This window comes from Acipenser ruthenus, chromosome 55 (genome assembly GCF_902713425.1).
Source record: "Acipenser ruthenus chromosome 55, fAciRut3.2 maternal haplotype, whole genome shotgun sequence".
Taxonomy (NCBI): Eukaryota; Metazoa; Chordata; class Actinopteri; order Acipenseriformes; family Acipenseridae; genus Acipenser; species Acipenser ruthenus.
In genome coordinates this window covers 1,953,431-1,971,204 of record NC_081243.1, presented here as the reverse complement: position 1 = coordinate 1,971,204, position 17,774 = coordinate 1,953,431, and the positions used below count along the sequence as shown (strand labels likewise).

General features: G+C 43.9%; 1 protein-coding gene across 2 annotated transcripts; it reads left to right on the top strand.

Annotated features, from left to right (window-relative positions):
- Positions 1-1,089: 1,089 nt before the first annotated feature.
- On the top strand, positions 1,090-15,942 carry tnnc1b (troponin C type 1b (slow)). 2 transcript variants are annotated; one of them, XM_034002502.3, is made up of 6 exons: positions 1,093-1,221; positions 3,341-3,371; positions 3,604-3,750; positions 5,229-5,343; positions 14,397-14,533; positions 15,230-15,942. In XM_034002502.3, the coding sequence occupies exons 1-6, from the start codon at positions 1,198-1,200 to the stop codon at positions 15,259-15,261; spliced, it is 486 nt and encodes a 161-aa protein (XP_033858393.1). In that variant the 5' UTR covers positions 1,093-1,197; the 3' UTR covers positions 15,262-15,942. The 2 variants fall into 2 exon arrangements, with proteins under 2 accessions (XP_058873157.1, XP_033858393.1); XM_059017174.1 differs by lacking the exons at positions 5,229-5,343; positions 14,397-14,533; positions 15,230-15,942 and adding an exon at positions 4,822-5,180 and having other exon boundaries at positions 1,090-1,221.
- The last annotated feature ends 1,832 nt before the right edge of the window (positions 15,943-17,774 follow it).

Here is a 17,774-nt window from a genome sequence, read left to right as displayed (position 1 = left end):
ACTGTTGCAGCAGCAAAAGTCATTCCAAATGATCTAGACAGCATTCAGAACTGGGCAGACACATGGCAAATGACATTTAATAGAGAAAAGTGTAAGGTACTGCATGCAGGCAATAAAAATGTGCATTATAAATATCATATGGGCGATACTGAAATTGAAGAAGGAATCTATGAAAAAAACCTAGGAGTTTGTTGACTCAGAAATGTCTTCATCTAGACAATGTGGGGAAGCTATAAAAAAAAGGCCAACAAGATGCTCTGATATATTGTGAAAAGTGTTAAATTTAAATCAAGGGAAGTAATTTTAAAACTTTACAATGCATTAGTAAGACCTCACCTAGAATATTGTGTTCAGTTCTGGTCAAAGAGTGCAAAGAAGAGCGCCCAGAATTATCCCGGGTTTAAAAGGCATGTCATATGCAGACAGGCTAAAAGAATTTAATCTATTCAGTCTTGAACAAAGAAGACTACGCAGTGCTCTGATTCAAACATTCAAAATCCTAAAAGGTATAGACAATGTCGACCGAGGGGACTTTTTTGACCTGAAAAAAGAAACAAGGACCAGGGGTCACAAATGGAGATTAGATAAAGGGGCATTCAGAACAGAAAATAGGAGGCACTTTTTTTACACAGAGAATTGTGAGGGTCTGGAACCAACTCCCCAGTAATGTTGTTGAAGCTGACACCCTGGGATCCTTCAAGAAGCTGCTTGATGAGATTCTGGGATCAATAAGCTACTAACAACCAAACGACCAAGATGGGCTGAATGGGGCCTCCTCTCGTTTGGAAACTTTCTTATGTTCTTATGTTCTTATTATGCTTACCTATGCTTTACCATGCTTTCGCTGTGCGTTAATACACTTTGCTATGCTCTTACTATGGGGAAATGTTTAAAAGGTCTCTCTCCCTGTCCCTCTCCCTTTCTGTGGGTTTGTATTAATAGCTCTATTATACAGCATGAGTGATGCCAGGCAGCATTCTCTCTCTCTCACTCTCTCTCACTCTCTCTCTCTCACTCTCTCTCTCTCACTCCCTCCCTCCCTCTCTCTCTCTCTCTCTCTCTCTCTCTCTCTCCCCCCTCTCATAAAACCCCAATCCCAGGTGCCCCACTTGCCTTTGTTTCTCTCTCTCTGTGTCTCTCTGCGTCTCTCGGGGTCTCTGTCGTTCTCTCTCTCTCTGAAGTTACTCCACTGCAGTCATGGATGATGTGTATAAAGCAGCGGTGAGTCTTAATCAAAGAGTGAAATAAAGAATGAAATTACTAACACATTCATAATAAGAATAAGAATAACGATCATAATAATTTCACTACTACAATTAATAATTATAATCTTAATCATTTCATTTTTACTAGCAGAGAGCAGCTTGTCCGATTGTGATGAAACTTGCTAAAGACCTTCTTTAGTACAAGCTATTGAGAGTATTGGATTCTGGGGGTATGTGGGGGCTGTCTGTCTGCGTTGAAGATAGAACAAGCTATCTATCTATCTATCTATCTATCTATCTATCTATCTATATATATATATATATATATATATATATATATATATATATATATATATATATATAGAGAGAGAGAGAGAGAGAGAGAGAGAGAGAGAGAGAGAGAGAGAGAGAGAGAGAGAGAGAGAGAGAGAGAGACAGCATCCATACACTTTGGTGGTGTATGGAGGCTGTCTGTCTCTCCGTATGTGCCACTCAGGGTTTACATATTTCTAGAAAACCACTTATCCAATTATGCTAATAATTGCTAAGAACCTTCTTTAGCACAAGTTATTGATAGAATCAGAAACTGGGGGTGTGTTTGATAATAAGATCACAGCAATACCAACTACTGTATATTTAATGGTGTTGAAGCTGACACCCTGGGATCCTTCAAGAAGCTGCTTGATGAGATTCTGGGATCAATAAGCTACTAACAACCAAACGAGCAAGATGGGCCGAATGGCCTCCTCTCGTTTGTAAACTTTCTTATGTTCTTATGTTCTTATTACTGCTGGAAAACAGATTTAAACATAAAATAGGTTTAGTTTACAAAACCAAATATTAGATCTGCATTTTCAACACTTGTTGTCAATAGCCAGCAATTTAAGTTTGATTGAATGGCCCATCTGCTGCGGTGGACTCAAGGACACCTGTGCATTGGCAGCTGACCCGACACTCGCTCTCAGATTAGCCTTTTTAGTAGCTGGCATTCTGGCGCGTGTCATTTCCATTTTTAAACCATCGTCCGGGAATAGATAAGTGACGGCCACAAATCTATCAGGCGCTTAACTGCACATTCCAGGGCAGACACACAGGACACTACAATGGTGCTGTGTTACAAGTTAGGGCAGCTACACTCGGGTGAGGCTGGTAGAATGGGACCACAGGATACTAAATGATCTTCAATGGCAGGCAGACAGACAGAGGCACTACAATGGTTCTGTCGTATACTGAGGGGCAATGGTAGCACACGTATCGAGTAGCTACAATAGGGTGAGGCTGGTAGAATGGGACCACAATATGCTAATTATACACTAAATGGTCTTAAATGGTAAAGAAGGAAAGGCAGCCTGTCAAATGCTGCGTGGGCGGCCACGGGACAGAGTTCAGCTACAAAACACTAACGTCACCAATGTTTTCTTCTTTAGCATAGTCAGTTTTATACAAATGCACACACACAAAAAAACACCTCTCATCAGTCAACAATTCATGCCTTTTTTTAGATAATGACACAAACTGTTTCGTTCCAGTTAATGATACACAACGTATTTCGTTTATATCATGACCCGCTTTACTGTATATCAAATTATTATTATTATTTATTTCTTAGCAGACGTCCTTATCCAGGGCGACTTACAATTGTTACAAGATATCACATTATTTTTACATACAATTATATTATTTTTACATACAGTTACCCATTTATACAGTTGGATTTTTACTGGAGCAATCTAGGTAAAGTACCTTGCTCAAGGGTACAGCAGCAGTGTCCCCCCACCTGGGATTGAACCCATGACCCTCCGGTCAAGAGTCCAGAGCCCTAACCACTACTCCACACTGCTGCCCAAATTATGGCTGCACGGCAATCATGATATAAAGCAGGTTCAGCTGTATTTGCTTTTCTTGAATTTACACAAAAACAGGAGAAGAGTCACATTTCCAGCACAGTGATAATGTTTAAATCTAACAAGCGAAGATGGGTTTTAAGGACTGCGTTAACACTCCAGTGATAATGTTAATAAAGCTAATAAGAGGTAAGAGAATGGATTTTAAAGCAATGACGTATTTCTAATCTGTACTGAACTGTTACCCACTGGCTTGTCTGTTTCATCAGTACCTTCCTTCTCTCCCTTCAGGTTGAGAACTTGACTGAAGAGCAGAAGAATGGTGAGTTTAATATCATCCAAACTGCAAAGATATTTCAGAGCTATTAAAAACAGAGAGTTTAGCAGAGAAAAGGAAAAACGATTTTGTACTCCTAACCTCACCTCTCCTTCCTCCCCTTTCTCCTTTCCCCCCACTCTCACCTACTCTCCCCTCCTCCTCTCTCATCTCCTCTCTCCCTTCCTCTCCTCACCTCTCCTCTCCTCTCTCACGCCTCCCTCTCCCCTCTCCTCAGAGTTTAAGGCTGCGTTCGATATCTTTATCCAGGATGCGGAGGACGGGTGTATCAGTACCAAGGAGCTGGGGAAGGTGATGAGGATGCTGGGACAGAACCCCACACCAGAAGAGCTGACAGAGATGATAGACGAGGTGGATGAGGATGGTGAGTATCCACCCCACCAGAGGGGGGCACTGTCTGAAGCAAATACAACTAGAGCAGAGGTACTCAGCTCTGGCCCTCGAGATCTATTCCAGTCCTGGTCTTTATTCCAAACAGGTCCTAAATTAGTTAATTGCCTCTTATTTAACTACTAGAACCTGCTTGGAGTAAAAACCTGGACTGGATTGGATCACGAAGGCCAGAGTTTCAAACACTTACACATTGTGAAGTGTACAAAAAGTAGAGCAAGTAGTGTGTGAATGAATAATTCCATCACCCTTGCATCATTGATTTCATTTGACTACAAGAGAGAGAGATTTGATTATGAGTCTCACCTTCTACTCCTGTGTGAGCTTCCCTGCTGACAGTTGCAGTGCGACAGCCTGGTGGGGTTAATTAGAAGGTGAGACGAATAGTCACATTAGTCTAAACCAGGGCTGGCCAAAGTGGCCTTCCACTCTGGGTCGTTGTTCCAACACTGTTCTAAATTGTTTATTTGAACCAATTAAACCTCCATGCAAACCCTAGACTAGTTCATTATCTCATGTCATCTGTTGAACCTGGAGTGCAATGACCTTCCAGGACTGTGATTGGACACCCCTGGTCTAAACCTTTAGTTTCACATCAATGATGCACAAAGTGTGGATCTGACTGAAGCATCTTGTACTGGTCTTCAGTAGATATTGCTCTGAACCTTGCTGAGCTCAAACTTCTTCAAAATAAGTTTCAAGGATGTGATGAACAACTGAAAAAAGAACAACACCAAACCCCATGATACCTCGGTGAAAATACGAATTGGAAACCAAATCCCATGGTAAATAGGGCAGAATGATTTTTCACACCCTGTTAATTCATCTCTGTTCTGCTCCAGGCAGTGGCACGGTGGATTTTGATGAGTTCCTCGTCATGATGCTGAGGTGTATGAAGTGTTGTGATGTGTGTTGTGTGTTGACTCCTCTCTGTTCTGCTCCAGGCAGTGGCACGGTGGATTTGATGAATTCCTTGTCATGATGCTGAGGTGTATGAAGTGTTGTGATGTGTGTTGTGTGTTGACTGCTCTCTGTTCTGCTCCAGGCAGTGGCACGGTGGATTTCGATGAGTTCCTCGTCATGATGGTGAGGTGTATGAAGTGTTGTGATGTGTGTTGTGTGTTGACTCCTCTCTGTTCTGCTCCAGGCAGTGGCACGGTGGATTTCGATGAGTTCCTCGTCATGATGCTGAGGTGTATGAAGTGTTGTGATGTGTGTTGTGTGTTGACTCCTCTCTGTTCTGCTCCAGGCAGTGGCACGGTGGATTTCGATGAGTTCCTCGTCATGATGGTGAGGTGTATGAAGTGTTGTGATGTGTGTTGTGTGTTGACTCCTCTCTGTTCTGCTCCAGGCAGTGGCACGGTGGATTTGATGAGTTCCTCGTCATGATGCTGAGGTGTATGAAGTGTTGTGATGTGTGTTGTGTGTTGACTCCTCTCTGTTCTGCTCCAGGCAGTGGCACGGTGGATTTCGATGAGTTCCTCGTCATGATGGTGAGGTGTATGAAGGAGGAGAGTAAGGGCAAATCAGAGGAGGAGCTGGCTGAACTCTTCAGAATGTTCGACAAGTAAGGACTGCAATTCCTTCCAGGTCAAACCCAGGTCAAACCCAGTTCAAACCCATGTCAGCTGTACCACTATATCGAATGAACCTTTGGTGTGTATTGGTCTCATGTAAACCTGCTCCTGCAAGTGTATGTGCGTGTGTGTGTGTGTGTGTCTGTGTGTGTATGTCTCGGTGTGTTTGTGTCTCTGTGTCAGTGTATCAGTGTGTCAGTGTGTCAGTGTATCAGTGTATCAGTGTGTCTGTGTGTCAGTGTATCAGTGCGTCAGTGTGTCTGTGTATCAGTGTGTCTGTGTAACAGTGTATCAGTGTATCAGTGCATCAGTGTGTCTGTGTATCAATGTGTCAGTGTGTCAGTGTGTCAGTGTATCAGTGTGTCTGTGTATCAGTGTGTCTGTGTATCAGTGTATCAGTGTGTCAGTGTGTCAGTGTGTCTGTGTATCAGTGTGTCTGTGTGTCAGTGTATCAGTGTGTCAGTGTGTCTGTGTATCAGTGTGTCTGTGTATCAGTGTATCAGTGTGTCTGTGTGTTAGTGTGTCTGTGTATGAGTGTGTCAGTGTGTCAGTCTGTCTGTGTATCAGTGTGTCTGTGTATCAGTGCATCAGTGTGTCTGTGTATCAGTGTATCAGTGTGTCTGTGTGTTAGTGTGTCTGTGTATGAGTGTGTCAGTGTGTCAGTCTGTCTGTGTATCAGTGTGTCTGTGTATCAGTGTGTCTGTGTATCAGTGTATCAGTGTGTCTGTGTATCAGTGTGTCAGTGTATCAGTGTGTCAGTGTGTCAGTGTGTCTGTGTATCAGTGTGTCTGTGTATCAGTGTGTCAGTGTGTCAGTGTGTCAGTGTATCAGTGTATCAGTGTGTCTGTGTATCAGTGTGTCAGTGTATCAGTGTATCAGTGTGTCTGTGTGTTAGTGTGTCTGTGTATGAGTGTGTCAGTGTGTCAGTCTGTCTGTGTATCAGTGTGTCTGTGTATCAGTGCATCAGTGTGTCTGTGTATCAGTGTATCAGTGTGTCTGTGTATCAGTGTGTCTGTGTATCAGTGCATCAGTGTGTCTGTGTATCAGTGTATCAGTGTGTCAGTGTATCAGTGTGTCTGTGTGTCTGTGTATCAGTGCATCAGTGTGTCTGTGTATCAGTGTGTCTGTGTATCAGTGTGTCAGTGTGTCAGTGTGTCAGTGTATCAGTGTATCAGTGTGTCTGTGTATCAGTGTGTCTGTGTGTCAGTGTATCAGTGTGTCAGTGTGTCTGTGTATCAGTGTGTCTGTGTATCAGTGTATCAGTGTGTCTGTGTGTTAGTGTGTCTGTGTATGAGTGTGTCAGTGTGTCAGTCTGTCTGTGTATCAGTGTGTCTGTGTATCAGTGTGTCTGTGTATCAGTGTATCAGTGTGTCTGTGTATCAGTGTGTCAGTGTATCAGTGTGTCAGTGTGTCAGTCTGTCTGTGTATCAGTGTGTCTGTGTATCAGTGTGTCTGTGTGTCTGTGTATCAGTGCATCAGTGTGTCTGTGTATCAGTGTATCAGTGTGTCAGTGTATCAGTGTGTCTGTGTATCAGTGTGTCTGTGTGTCTGTGTATCAGTGCATCAGTGTGTCTGTGTATCAGTGTATCAGTGTGTCTGTGTATCAGCGTGTCTGTGTATCAGTGCATCAGTGTGTCTGTGTATCAGTGTATCAGTGTGTCTGTGTGTTAGTGTGTCTGTGTATGAGTGTGTCAGTGTGTCAGTCTGTCTGTGTATCAGTGTGTCTGTGTATCAGTGCATCAGTGTGTCTGTGTATCAGTGCATCAGTGTGTCTGTGTATCAGCGTGTCTGTGTATCAGTGCATCAGTGTGTCTGTGTATCAGTGTATCAGTGTGTCTGTGTGTTAGTGTGTCTGTGTATGAGTGTGTCAGTGTGTCAGTCTGTCTGTGTATCAGTGTGTCTGTGTATCAGTGCATCAGTGTGTCTGTGTATCAGTGCGTCAGTGTGTCTGTGTATCAGTGTGTCTGTGTGTCTGTGTATCAGTGCATCAGTGTGTCTGTGTATCAGTGTATCAGTGTGTCTGTGTATCAGTGTGTCTGTGTGTCTGTGTGTCTGTGTATCAGTGCATCAGTGTGTCTGTGTATCAGTGTATCAGTGTGTCTGTGTATCAGTGTGTCTGTGTGTCTGTGTATCAGTGTGTCAGTGTGTCAGTCTGTCTGTGTGTCAGTGTGTCTGTGTATCAGTGCATCAGTGTGTCAGTGTGTCAGTGTATCAGTGTGTCTGTGTATCAGTGTGTCAGTGTGTCAGTCTGTCTGTGTGTCAGTGTGTCTGTGTATCAGTGCATCAGTGTGTCAGTGTGTCTGTGTGTCTGTGTATCAGTGCATCAGTGTGTCTGTGTATCAGTGTATCAGTGTGTCTGTGTATCAGTGTGTCTGTGTGTCTGTGTATCAGTGTGTCAGTGTGTCAGTCTGTCTGTGTGTCAGTGTGTCTGTGTATCAGTGCATCAGTGTGTCAGTGTGTCAGTGTATCAATGTGTCAGTGTATCAGTGTGTCTGTGTATCAGTGTGTCTGTGTATCAGTGTATCAGTGTGTCTGTGTATCAGTGTATCAGTGTGTCTGTGTATCAGTGTATCAGTGTGTCTGTGTGTTAGTGTGTCTGTGTATGAGTGTGTCAGTGTGTCTGTCTGTCTGTGTATCAGTGTGTCTGTGTATCAGTGTGTCAATGTATCAGTGTGTCTGTGTGTCTGTGTATCAGTGTGTCTGTGTGTCAGTGTATCAGTGTATCAGTGTATCAGTGTGTCTGTGTATCAGTGTGTCAGTGTGTCAGTGTGTCAGTGTATCAGTGTATCAGTGTGTCTGTGTATCAGTGTGTCTGTGTATCAGTGTGTCTGTGTATCAATGTGTCAGTGTGTCAGTGTGTCAGTGTGTCAGTGTGTCTGTGTGTCAGTGTGTCAGTGTGTCAGTGTGTCAGTGTGTCTGTGTGTTAGTGTGTCTGTGTATGAGTGTGTCAGTGTGTCTGTCTGTCTGTGTATCAGTGTGTCTGTGTATCAGTGTGTCTGTGTATCAGTGTGTCTGTGTATCAATGTGTCAGTGTGTCAGTGTGTCAGTGTGTCAGTGTGTCTGTGTGTCAGTGTATCAGTGTGTCAGTGTGTCAGTGTGTCTGTGTGTTAGTGTGTCTGTGTATGAGTGTGTCAGTGTGTCTGTCTGTCTGTGTATCAGTGTGTCTGTGTATCAGTGTGTCTGTGTATCAGTGTGTCTGTGTATCAATGTGTCAGTGTGTCAGTGTGTCAGTGTGTCTGTGTGTCAGTGTATCAGTGTGTCAGTGTGTCAGTGTGTCTGTGTGTTAGTGTGTCTGTGTATGAGTGTGTCAGTGTGTCTGTCTGTCTGTGTATCAGTGTGTCTGTGTATCAGTGTGTCTGTGTATCAGTGTGTCAGTGTGTCAGTGTGTCTGTGTGTCAGTGTATCAGTGTGTCAGTGTATCAGTGTATCAGTGTGTCTGTGTATCAGTGTGTCAGTGTGTCAGTGTGTCAGTGTATCAGTGTATCAGTGTGTCTGTGTATCAGTGTGTCTGTGTATCAGTGTGTCAGTGTGTCAGTGTGTCAGTGTGTCTGTGTGTCAGTGTATCAGTGTGTCTGTGTATCAGTGTGTCAGTGTATCAGTGTATCAGTGTGTCTGTGTGTCAGTGTATCAGTGTGTCAGTGTATCAGTGTATCAGTGTGTCTGTGTATCAGTGTGTCAGTGTGTCAGTGTGTCTGTGTGTCAGTGTATCAGTGTGTCTGTGTATCAGTGTGTCAGTGTATCAGTGTATCAGTGTGTCTGTGTATCAGTGTGTCAGTGTGTCAGTGTGTCTGTGTGTCAGTGTATCAGTGTGTCAGTGTGTCAGTGTGTCTGTGTGTCAGTGTATCAGTGTATCAGTGTATCAGTGTGTCAGTGTATCAGTGTGTCTGTGTATCAGTGTGTCAGTGTATCAGTGTGTCTGTGTGTCAGTGTATCAGTGTATCAGTGTGTCTGTGTATCAGTGTGTCTGTGTATCAGTGTGTCAGTGTGTCAGTGTGTCAGTGTATCAGTGTGTCTGTGTATCAGTGTGTCTGTGTATCAGTGTGTCAGTGTGTCAGTGTGTCAGTGTATCAGTGTATCAGTGTGTCTGTGTATCAGTGTGTCAGTGTATCAGTGTGTCTGTGTATCAGTGTGTCAGTGTGTCAGTGTGTCAGTGTGTCAGTGTGTCTGTGTGTCAGTGTATCAGTGTGTCTGTGTATCAGTGTGTCAGTGTATCAGTGTATCAGTGTGTCTGTGTATCAGTGTGTCAGTGTGTCAGTGTGTCAGTGTATCAGTGTATCAGTGTGTCTGTGTATCAGTGTGTCTGTGTATCAGTGTGTCAGTGTGTCAGTGTGTCAGTGTATCAGTGTATCAGTGTGTCTGTGTATCAGTGTGTCAGTGTATCAGTGTGTCTGTGTGTCAGTGTATCAGTGTATCAGTGTGTCTGTGTATCAGTGTGTCAGTGTATCAGTGTGTCTGTGTGTCAGTGTATCAGTGTATCAGTGTGTCTGTGTATCAGTGTGTCAGTGTATCAGTGTGTCTGTGTGTCAGTGTATCAGCGTGTCTGTGTGTCAGTGTATCAGTGTATCAGTGTGTCTGTGTATCAGTGTGTCTGTGTGTTAGTGTGTCTGTGTATCAGTGTGTCTGTGTGTTAGTGTGTCAGTGTATCAGTGTATCAGTGTGTCAGTGTGTCTGTGTGTCTGTGTATCAGTGTATCAGTGTGTCTGTGTATCAGTGTGTCTGTGTATCAGTGTGTCTGTGTGTCTGTGTATCAGTGTGTCTGTGTGTCTGTGTATCAGTGCATCAGTGTGTCTGTGTATCAGTGTATCAGTGTGTCTGTGTATCAGTGTGTCTGTGTGTCTGTGTATCAGTGCATCAGTGTGTCAGTGTATCAGTGTGTCTGTGTATCAGTGCATCAGTGTGTCTGTGTATCAGTGTATCAGTGTGTCTGTGTATCAGTGTGTCTGTGTATCAGTGCATCAGTGTGTCAGTGTATCAGTGTGTCTGTGTATCAGTGCATCAGTGTGTCTGTGTATCAGTGTATCAGTGTGTCTGTGTATCAGTGTGTCTGTGTATCAGTGCATCAGTGTGTCTGTGTATCAGTGTATCACTGTGTCTGTGTATCAGTGTGTCTGTGTATCAGTGTGTCTGTGTGTCTGTGTATCAGTGTATCAGTGTGTCTGTGTATCAGTGTGTCTGTGTATCAGTGTATCAGTGTGTCTGTGTATCAGTGTATCAGTGTGTCTGTGTGTTAGTGTGTCTGTGTATGAGTGTGTCTGTGTGTCTGTGTATCAGTGTATCAGTGTGTCTGTGTATCAGTGTGTCTGTGTATCAGTGTATCAGTGTGTCTGTGTATCAGTGCATCAGTGTGTCTGTGTATCAGTGTATCAGTGTGTCTGTGTATCAGTGCATCAGTGTGTCTGTGTGTCAGTGTATCAGTGTATCAGTGTATCAGTGTGTCTGTGTATCAGTGTATCAGTGTGTCTGTGTATCAGTGTGTCAGTGTGTCAGTGTGTCAGTGTGTCAGTGTGTCAGTGTGTCTGTGTGTCAGTGTATCAGTGTGTCTGTGTATCAGTGTGTCAGTGTATCAGTGTATCAGTGTGTCTGTGTGTCAGTGTATCAGTGTGTCAGTGTATCAGTGTATCAGTGTGTCTGTGTATCAGTGTGTCAGTGTGTCAGTGTGTCTGTGTGTCAGTGTATCAGTGTGTCTGTGTATCAGTGTGTCAGTGTATCAGTGTATCAGTGTGTCTGTGTATCAGTGTGTCAGTGTGTCAGTGTGTCTGTGTGTCAGTGTATCAGTGTGTCAGTGTGTCAGTGTGTCTGTGTGTCAGTGTATCAGTGTATCAGTGTATCAGTGTGTCAGTGTATCAGTGTGTCTGTGTATCAGTGTGTCAGTGTATCAGTGTGTCTGTGTGTCAGTGTATCAGTGTATCAGTGTGTCTGTGTATCAGTGTGTCTGTGTATCAGTGTGTCAGTGTGTCAGTGTGTCAGTGTATCAGTGTGTCTGTGTATCAGTGTGTCTGTGTATCAGTGTGTCAGTGTGTCAGTGTGTCAGTGTATCAGTGTATCAGTGTGTCTGTGTATCAGTGTGTCAGTGTATCAGTGTGTCTGTGTATCAGTGTGTCAGTGTGTCAGTGTGTCAGTGTGTCAGTGTGTCAGTGTATCAGTGTGTCTGTGTATCAGTGTGTCAGTGTATCAGTGTATCAGTGTGTCTGTGTATCAGTGTGTCAGTGTGTCAGTGTGTCAGTGTATCAGTGTATCAGTGTGTCTGTGTATCAGTGTGTCTGTGTATCAGTGTGTCAGTGTGTCAGTGTGTCAGTGTATCAGTGTATCAGTGTGTCTGTGTATCAGTGTGTCAGTGTATCAGTGTGTCTGTGTGTCAGTGTATCAGTGTATCAGTGTGTCTGTGTATCAGTGTGTCAGTGTATCAGTGTGTCTGTGTGTCAGTGTATCAGTGTATCAGTGTGTCTGTGTATCAGTGTGTCAGTGTATCAGTGTGTCTGTGTGTCAGTGTATCAGCGTGTCTGTGTGTCAGTGTATCAGTGTATCAGTGTGTCTGTGTATCAGTGTGTCAGTGTATCAGCGTGTCTGTGTGTCAGTGTATCAGTGTATCAGTGTGTCTGTGTGTCAGTGTATCAGTGTATCAGTGTATCAGTGTGTCTGTGTATCAGTGTGTCTGTGTGTTAGTGTGTCTGTGTATCAGTGTGTCTGTGTGTTAGTGTGTCAGTGTATCAGTGTATCAGTGTGTCAGTGTGTCTGTGTGTCTGTGTATCAGTGTATCAGTGTGTCTGTGTATCAGTGTGTCTGTGTATCAGTGTGTCTGTGTGTCTGTGTATCAGTGTGTCTGTGTGTCTGTGTATCAGTGCATCAGTGTGTCTGTGTATCAGTGTATCAGTGTGTCTGTGTATCAGTGTGTCTGTGTGTCTGTGTATCAGTGCATCAGTGTGTCAGTGTATCAGTGTGTCTGTGTATCAGTGCATCAGTGTGTCTGTGTATCAGTGTATCAGTGTGTCTGTGTATCAGTGTGTCTGTGTATCAGTGCATCAGTGTGTCAGTGTATCAGTGTGTCTGTGTATCAGTGCATCAGTGTGTCTGTGTATCAGTGTATCAGTGTGTCTGTGTATCAGTGTGTCTGTGTATCAGTGCATCAGTGTGTCTGTGTATCAGTGTATCACTGTGTCTGTGTATCAGTGTGTCTGTGTATCAGTGTGTCTGTGTGTCTGTGTATCAGTGTATCAGTGTGTCTGTGTATCAGTGTGTCTGTGTATCAGTGTATCAGTGTGTCTGTGTATCAGTGTATCAGTGTGTCTGTGTGTTAGTGTGTCTGTGTATGAGTGTGTCTGTGTGTCTGTGTATCAGTGTATCAGTGTGTCTGTGTATCAGTGTGTCTGTGTATCAGTGTATCAGTGTGTCTGTGTATCAGTGCATCAGTGTGTCTGTGTATCAGTGTATCAGTGTGTCTGTGTATCAGTGCATCAGTGTGTCTGTGTGTCAGTGTATCAGTGTATCAGTGTATCAGTGTGTCTGTGTATCAGTGTATCAGTGTGTCTGTGTATCAGTGTGTCAGTGTATCAGTGTGTCAGTGTGTCAGTGTGTCAGTGTGTCTGTGTGTCAGTGTATCAGTGTGTCTGTGTATCAGTGTGTCAGTGTATCAGTGTATCAGTGTATCAGTGTGTCTGTGTATCAGTGTGTCAGTGTGTCAGTGTGTCAGTGTATCAGTGTATCAGTGTGTCTGTGTATCAGTGTGTCAGTGTGTCAGTGTATCAGTGTGTCAGTGTGTCAGTGTGTCAGTGTGTCAGTGTATCAGTGTATCAGTGTGTCTGTGTATCAGTGTGTCAGTGTATCAGTGTGTCTGTGTGTCAGTGTGTCAGTGTGTCTGTGTGTCAGTGTATCAGTGTGTCTGTGTATCAGTGTGTCAGTGTATCAGTGTGTCTGTGTATCAGTGTGTCTGTGTATCAGTGTGTCAGTGTGTCAGTGTGTCAGTGTATCAGTGTATCAGTGTGTCTGTGTATCAGTGTATCAGTGTATCAGTGTATCAGTGTGTCTGTGTGTCAGTGTATCAGTGTGTCTGTGTATCAGTGTATCAGTGTGTCTGTGTATCAGTGTGTCAGTGTATCAGTGTGTCTGTGTGTCAGTGTATCAGTGTGTCAGTGTATCAGTGTGTCTGTGTGTCAGTGTATCAGTGTGTCTGTGTGTCTGTGTATCAGTGTGTCAGTGTATCAGTGTATCAGTGTGTCTGTGTATCAGTGTGTCTGTGTATCAGTGTGTCAGTGTGTCTGTGTATCAGTGTATCAGTGTGTCTGTGTATCAGTGTGTCTGTGTATCAGTGTATCAGTGTGTCTGTGTATCAGTGTATCAGTGTGTCTGTGTGTCTGTGTGTCTGTGTATCAGTGTATCAGTGTGTCTGTGTATCAGTGTATCAGTGTGTCTGTGTATCAGTGTATCAGTGTGTCTGTGTATCAGTGTGTCAGTGTATCAGTGTGTCTGTGTATCAGTGTGTCAGTGTGTCAGTGTGTCAGTGTATCAGTGTGTCTGTGTATCAGTGTGTCTGTGTGTCAGTGTATCAGTGTGTCTGTGTATCTGTGTATCAGTGTGTCTGTGTATCAGTGTGTCAGTGTGTCAGTCTGTCTGTGTATCAGTGTGTCTGTGTATCAGTGCATCAGTGTGTCTGTGTATCAGTGTATCAGTGTGTCTGTGTATCAGTGTGTCTGTGTGTCAGTGTATCAGTGTATCAGTGTGTCTCTGTGTCAGTGTGTCAGTGTGTCAGTGTATCAGTGTATCAGTGTGTCTGTGTATCAGTGTGTCAGTGTGTCAGTGTGTCAGTGTGTCAGTGTGTCTGTGTATCAGTGTGTCAGTGTGTCAGTGTGTCTGTGTATCAATGTGTCAGTGTATCAGCGTGTCTGTGTATCAGTGTATCAGCGTGTCTGTGTATCAGTGTATCAGTGTGTCAGTGTGTCAGTGTGTCAGTGTATCAGTGTGTCAGTGTATCAGTGTATCAGCGTGTCTGTGTATCAGTGTACCAGTGTGTCTGTAATCTGCTCTTCATCTCTCTCTCACTGTGTTTCAGGAACTGCGACGGCTACATTGACCTGGAGGAGCTGAAGATGATGCTGGAGGAGACGGGAGAGACCATCACTGAGGACGACATCGAGGAGCTGATGAGAGACGGAGATAAAAACAACGATGGCAAAATCGACTACGACGGTACAGCAGGGGGTGGGGAGAGGAGAGGGAGGGGATAGGGGGAGATAGAGGGAGAGAGAGGGAGGGGATAGGGGGAGAGAGAGGGAGGGGATAGGGGGAGATAGAGGGAGAGAGAGGGAGGGGATAGGGGGAGATAGAGGGAGGGGATAGGGGGAGAAAGAGGGAGAGAGAGGGAGGGGATAGGGGGAGATAGAGGGAGGGGATAGGGGGAGAAAGAGGGAGAGAGAGGGAGGGGATAGGGGGAGATAGAGGGAGGGGATAGGGGGAGAAAGAGGGAGAGAGAGGGAGGGGATAGGGGGAGAGAGAGGGAGGGGATAGGGGGAGATAGAGGGAGAGAGGGGGAGGGGATAGGGGGAGATAGAGGGAGAGAGAGGGGAGGAGAGAGAGGGAGAGGGTGAGAGGGAAAGCGGAGAGGGAGAGGGGGAAAGGGAGGAGGAGTACAGTTTGTAATGACTCTTGATTTTCTATTACTTCAATGTTATTGCAATATGTCAGTTAGCATCATAGACACACATTATGATCTTGCAGTAATACTAAAAGAAACTTGCATTCAACTACAAACGTTTCAACTATAGTCATTTATACAGCTCAGTTATAAAAGAACATCCACTCATCGCAGTGTTAAGGACACAGCTTTGAGACCACTGGGCTACAGTCGCACTCTCACTTCCTAACCGTGAACTTGTTTTCTTTCAGAATTCCTGGAGTTCATGAAGGGAGTGGAATAAATCTTCAGAAATATAAAATAATAAATCAGAACCTGCCAGCAACACAGCCCCCCTGAATCGATCACCGCAACATTAGTAGTACCTGTATGTATAGTGTAATCTCTACCCCTGTATGTATAGTGTAATCTCTACCCCTGTATTCATAGTGTAATCTCTACCCCTGTATGTATAGTGTAATCTCTACCCCTGTATGTATAGTGTAATCTCTACCACTGTATGTATAGTGTAATCTCTACCCCTGTATGTATAGTGTAATCTCTACCCCTGTATGTATAGTGTAATCTCTACCCCTGTATGTATAGTGTAATCCCTACCCCTGTATTCATAGTGTAATCTCTACCCCTGTATGTATAGTGTAATCTCTACCCCTGTATTCATAGTGTAATCCCTACCCCTGTATTCATAGTGTAATCTCTACCCCTGTATTCATAGTGTAATCTCTACCCCTGTATTCATAGTGTAATCTCTACCCCTGTATGTATAGTGTAATCTCTACCCCTGTATTCATAGTGTAATCCCTACCCCTGTATTCATAGTGTAATCTCTACCCCTGTATTCATAGTGTAATCTCTACCCCTGTATGTATAGTGTAATCTCTACCCCTGTATTCATAGTGTAATCCCTACCCCTGTATTCATAGTGTAAACTGGATTTTCAATAAAACAAAATGGAAAAGCGGAATCTGTGCAGTAAACTGGTGTTCATGTCTCTCAGACCCCACACCACACTCTCCAGCACCGTATCCACCGCTGTATCCCTCTCTCTCCATCTCTCTCTCTCTTTGTCGACCTCCCTCATGGAAGCGACAGCGTGGGAGAAGTACAGTCGTGGAAAAGTACAGAGCAGTTAGAAGCAGTAAGGAGAAATGACATCTTTAATTGCTTTAATCAGAAAACACTGCATCTTAAAGTCTAACAGCGGCGTGTCTTTTTATGATAACAAGCTGAAGCTCAGAGCAACGGATTCAAATTCGCCACTGTTCTGAGACACGGGGGAGGGGCGGATCCCGCAGCACAACAGATACAGACAAAAGCCAGGCAGTCGTGTAAAAGTACAGAGCAGTTAGAAGCAGTTTGAAAGCAGGTTGACAGCTGCAGAAGCTAAACTAAACTTTAAAAAAAAATAATAATAATTAACATGGTCTTCAAGCCAGTAATCTGTGACACCTGCATGATGTGGGAAATCCGAGAAAACCCAACAGAGCTCAACCAAGTGTGTGTAAAGTGCCGCATGATCCAGGACTTGCTTAAATTAGTAAGTGTGCTAGAAATGGAGCTGCAGGAAATGAGACAGCAACAGGAGCTTGAGGATCTGACACCCACAATTCATGCAATTCATGGAAGCCAGCACCCCTAGCAGACTGAAAGCCACTAGGGAGATGGAAGAGGGTCAAAACAGCTGGATTCAGATAGGCAGAAGCAGGGAAAAAAAGAAACTTCATCAAGAGAACGATCAGAAATCCAAACATCCAACAAATTTGAGCCACTTCAAAATGTAGATGATCAAAACCAACATCAAGAGAACGAAGGGAACAACATCCAGGACCCTATAAACAGTGTTGGCCAGGCAGCAAAAAAAGGCCAACAAGATGCTGGGATTTATTGTGAAAAGTGTTGAATTTAAATCAAGGGAAGTAATGTTAAAACTTTACAATGCATTAGTAAGACTTCATCTAGAATATTGTGTTCAGTTCTGGTCACCTTGTTACAAAAAGGATATTGCTGCTCTAGAAAGAGTGCAAAGAAGAGCAACCAGAATTATCCCGGGTTTAAAAGGCATGTTGTATGCAGGCTAAAAGAATTGAATCTATTCAGTCTTGAACAAAGAAGACTACACAGTGATCTGAGTCAAACATTCAAAATCCTAAAAGGTATAGACAATGTTGACCCAGGGGACTTTTTTGACCTGAAAAAAGAAACAAGGACCAGGGGTCACAAATGGAGATTAGATAAAGGGGCATTCAGAACAGAAAATAGGAGGCGCTTTTTTACACAAAGAGTTGTGAGGGTCTGGAAACAACTCCCCAGTAATGTTGTTGAAGCTGACACCCTGGGATCCTTCAAGAAGCTGCTTGATGAGATTCTGGGATCAGTAAGCTACTAACAACCAAACGAGCAAGATGGGCTGAATGGCCTCCTCTCGTTTATAAACATTCTTATGTTCTTATCAGCGCAGTGTCTGCATAGTGTTATACCAGAGTATCTATATAAGTTAGTTACATCTAAGTGCCTGCTGAGGTGTAACTGGACAGTTGTCTGCTCTACGGTTTGATTCTTCTAGTCATGAAAGTGAGTGGTCTACCCTGCCATGAGATTCTGGGATCAATAAGCTACTAACAACCAAACGAGCAAGATGGGCCAAATGGCCTCCTCTCATTTGTAAACGTTCTTATGTTCTTATGTTCTTATGGTAGATAGGAACTAAAATTGTTTACTGGTTGACCAGAGGTTAACAGAAATTCTGCCCCCTGTAGAGATGACTAGAACACCAAGGCCGTTACTGCATCAAAAATT

Bases quoted from the DNA above. Each gene is read 5' to 3' on its own strand.
- tnnc1b (XM_059017174.1), top strand. From the start codon at position 1,198: ATGGATGATGTGTATAAAGCAGCG. The intron at 1,222-3,340 runs GTGAGTCTTAAT...CTCTCCCTTCAG, and splicing joins ATGATGTGTATAAAGCAGCG to GTTGAGAACTTGACTGAAGA. The intron at 3,372-3,603 runs GTGAGTTTAATA...CCCTCTCCTCAG, and splicing joins GACTGAAGAGCAGAAGAATG to AGTTTAAGGCTGCGTTCGAT.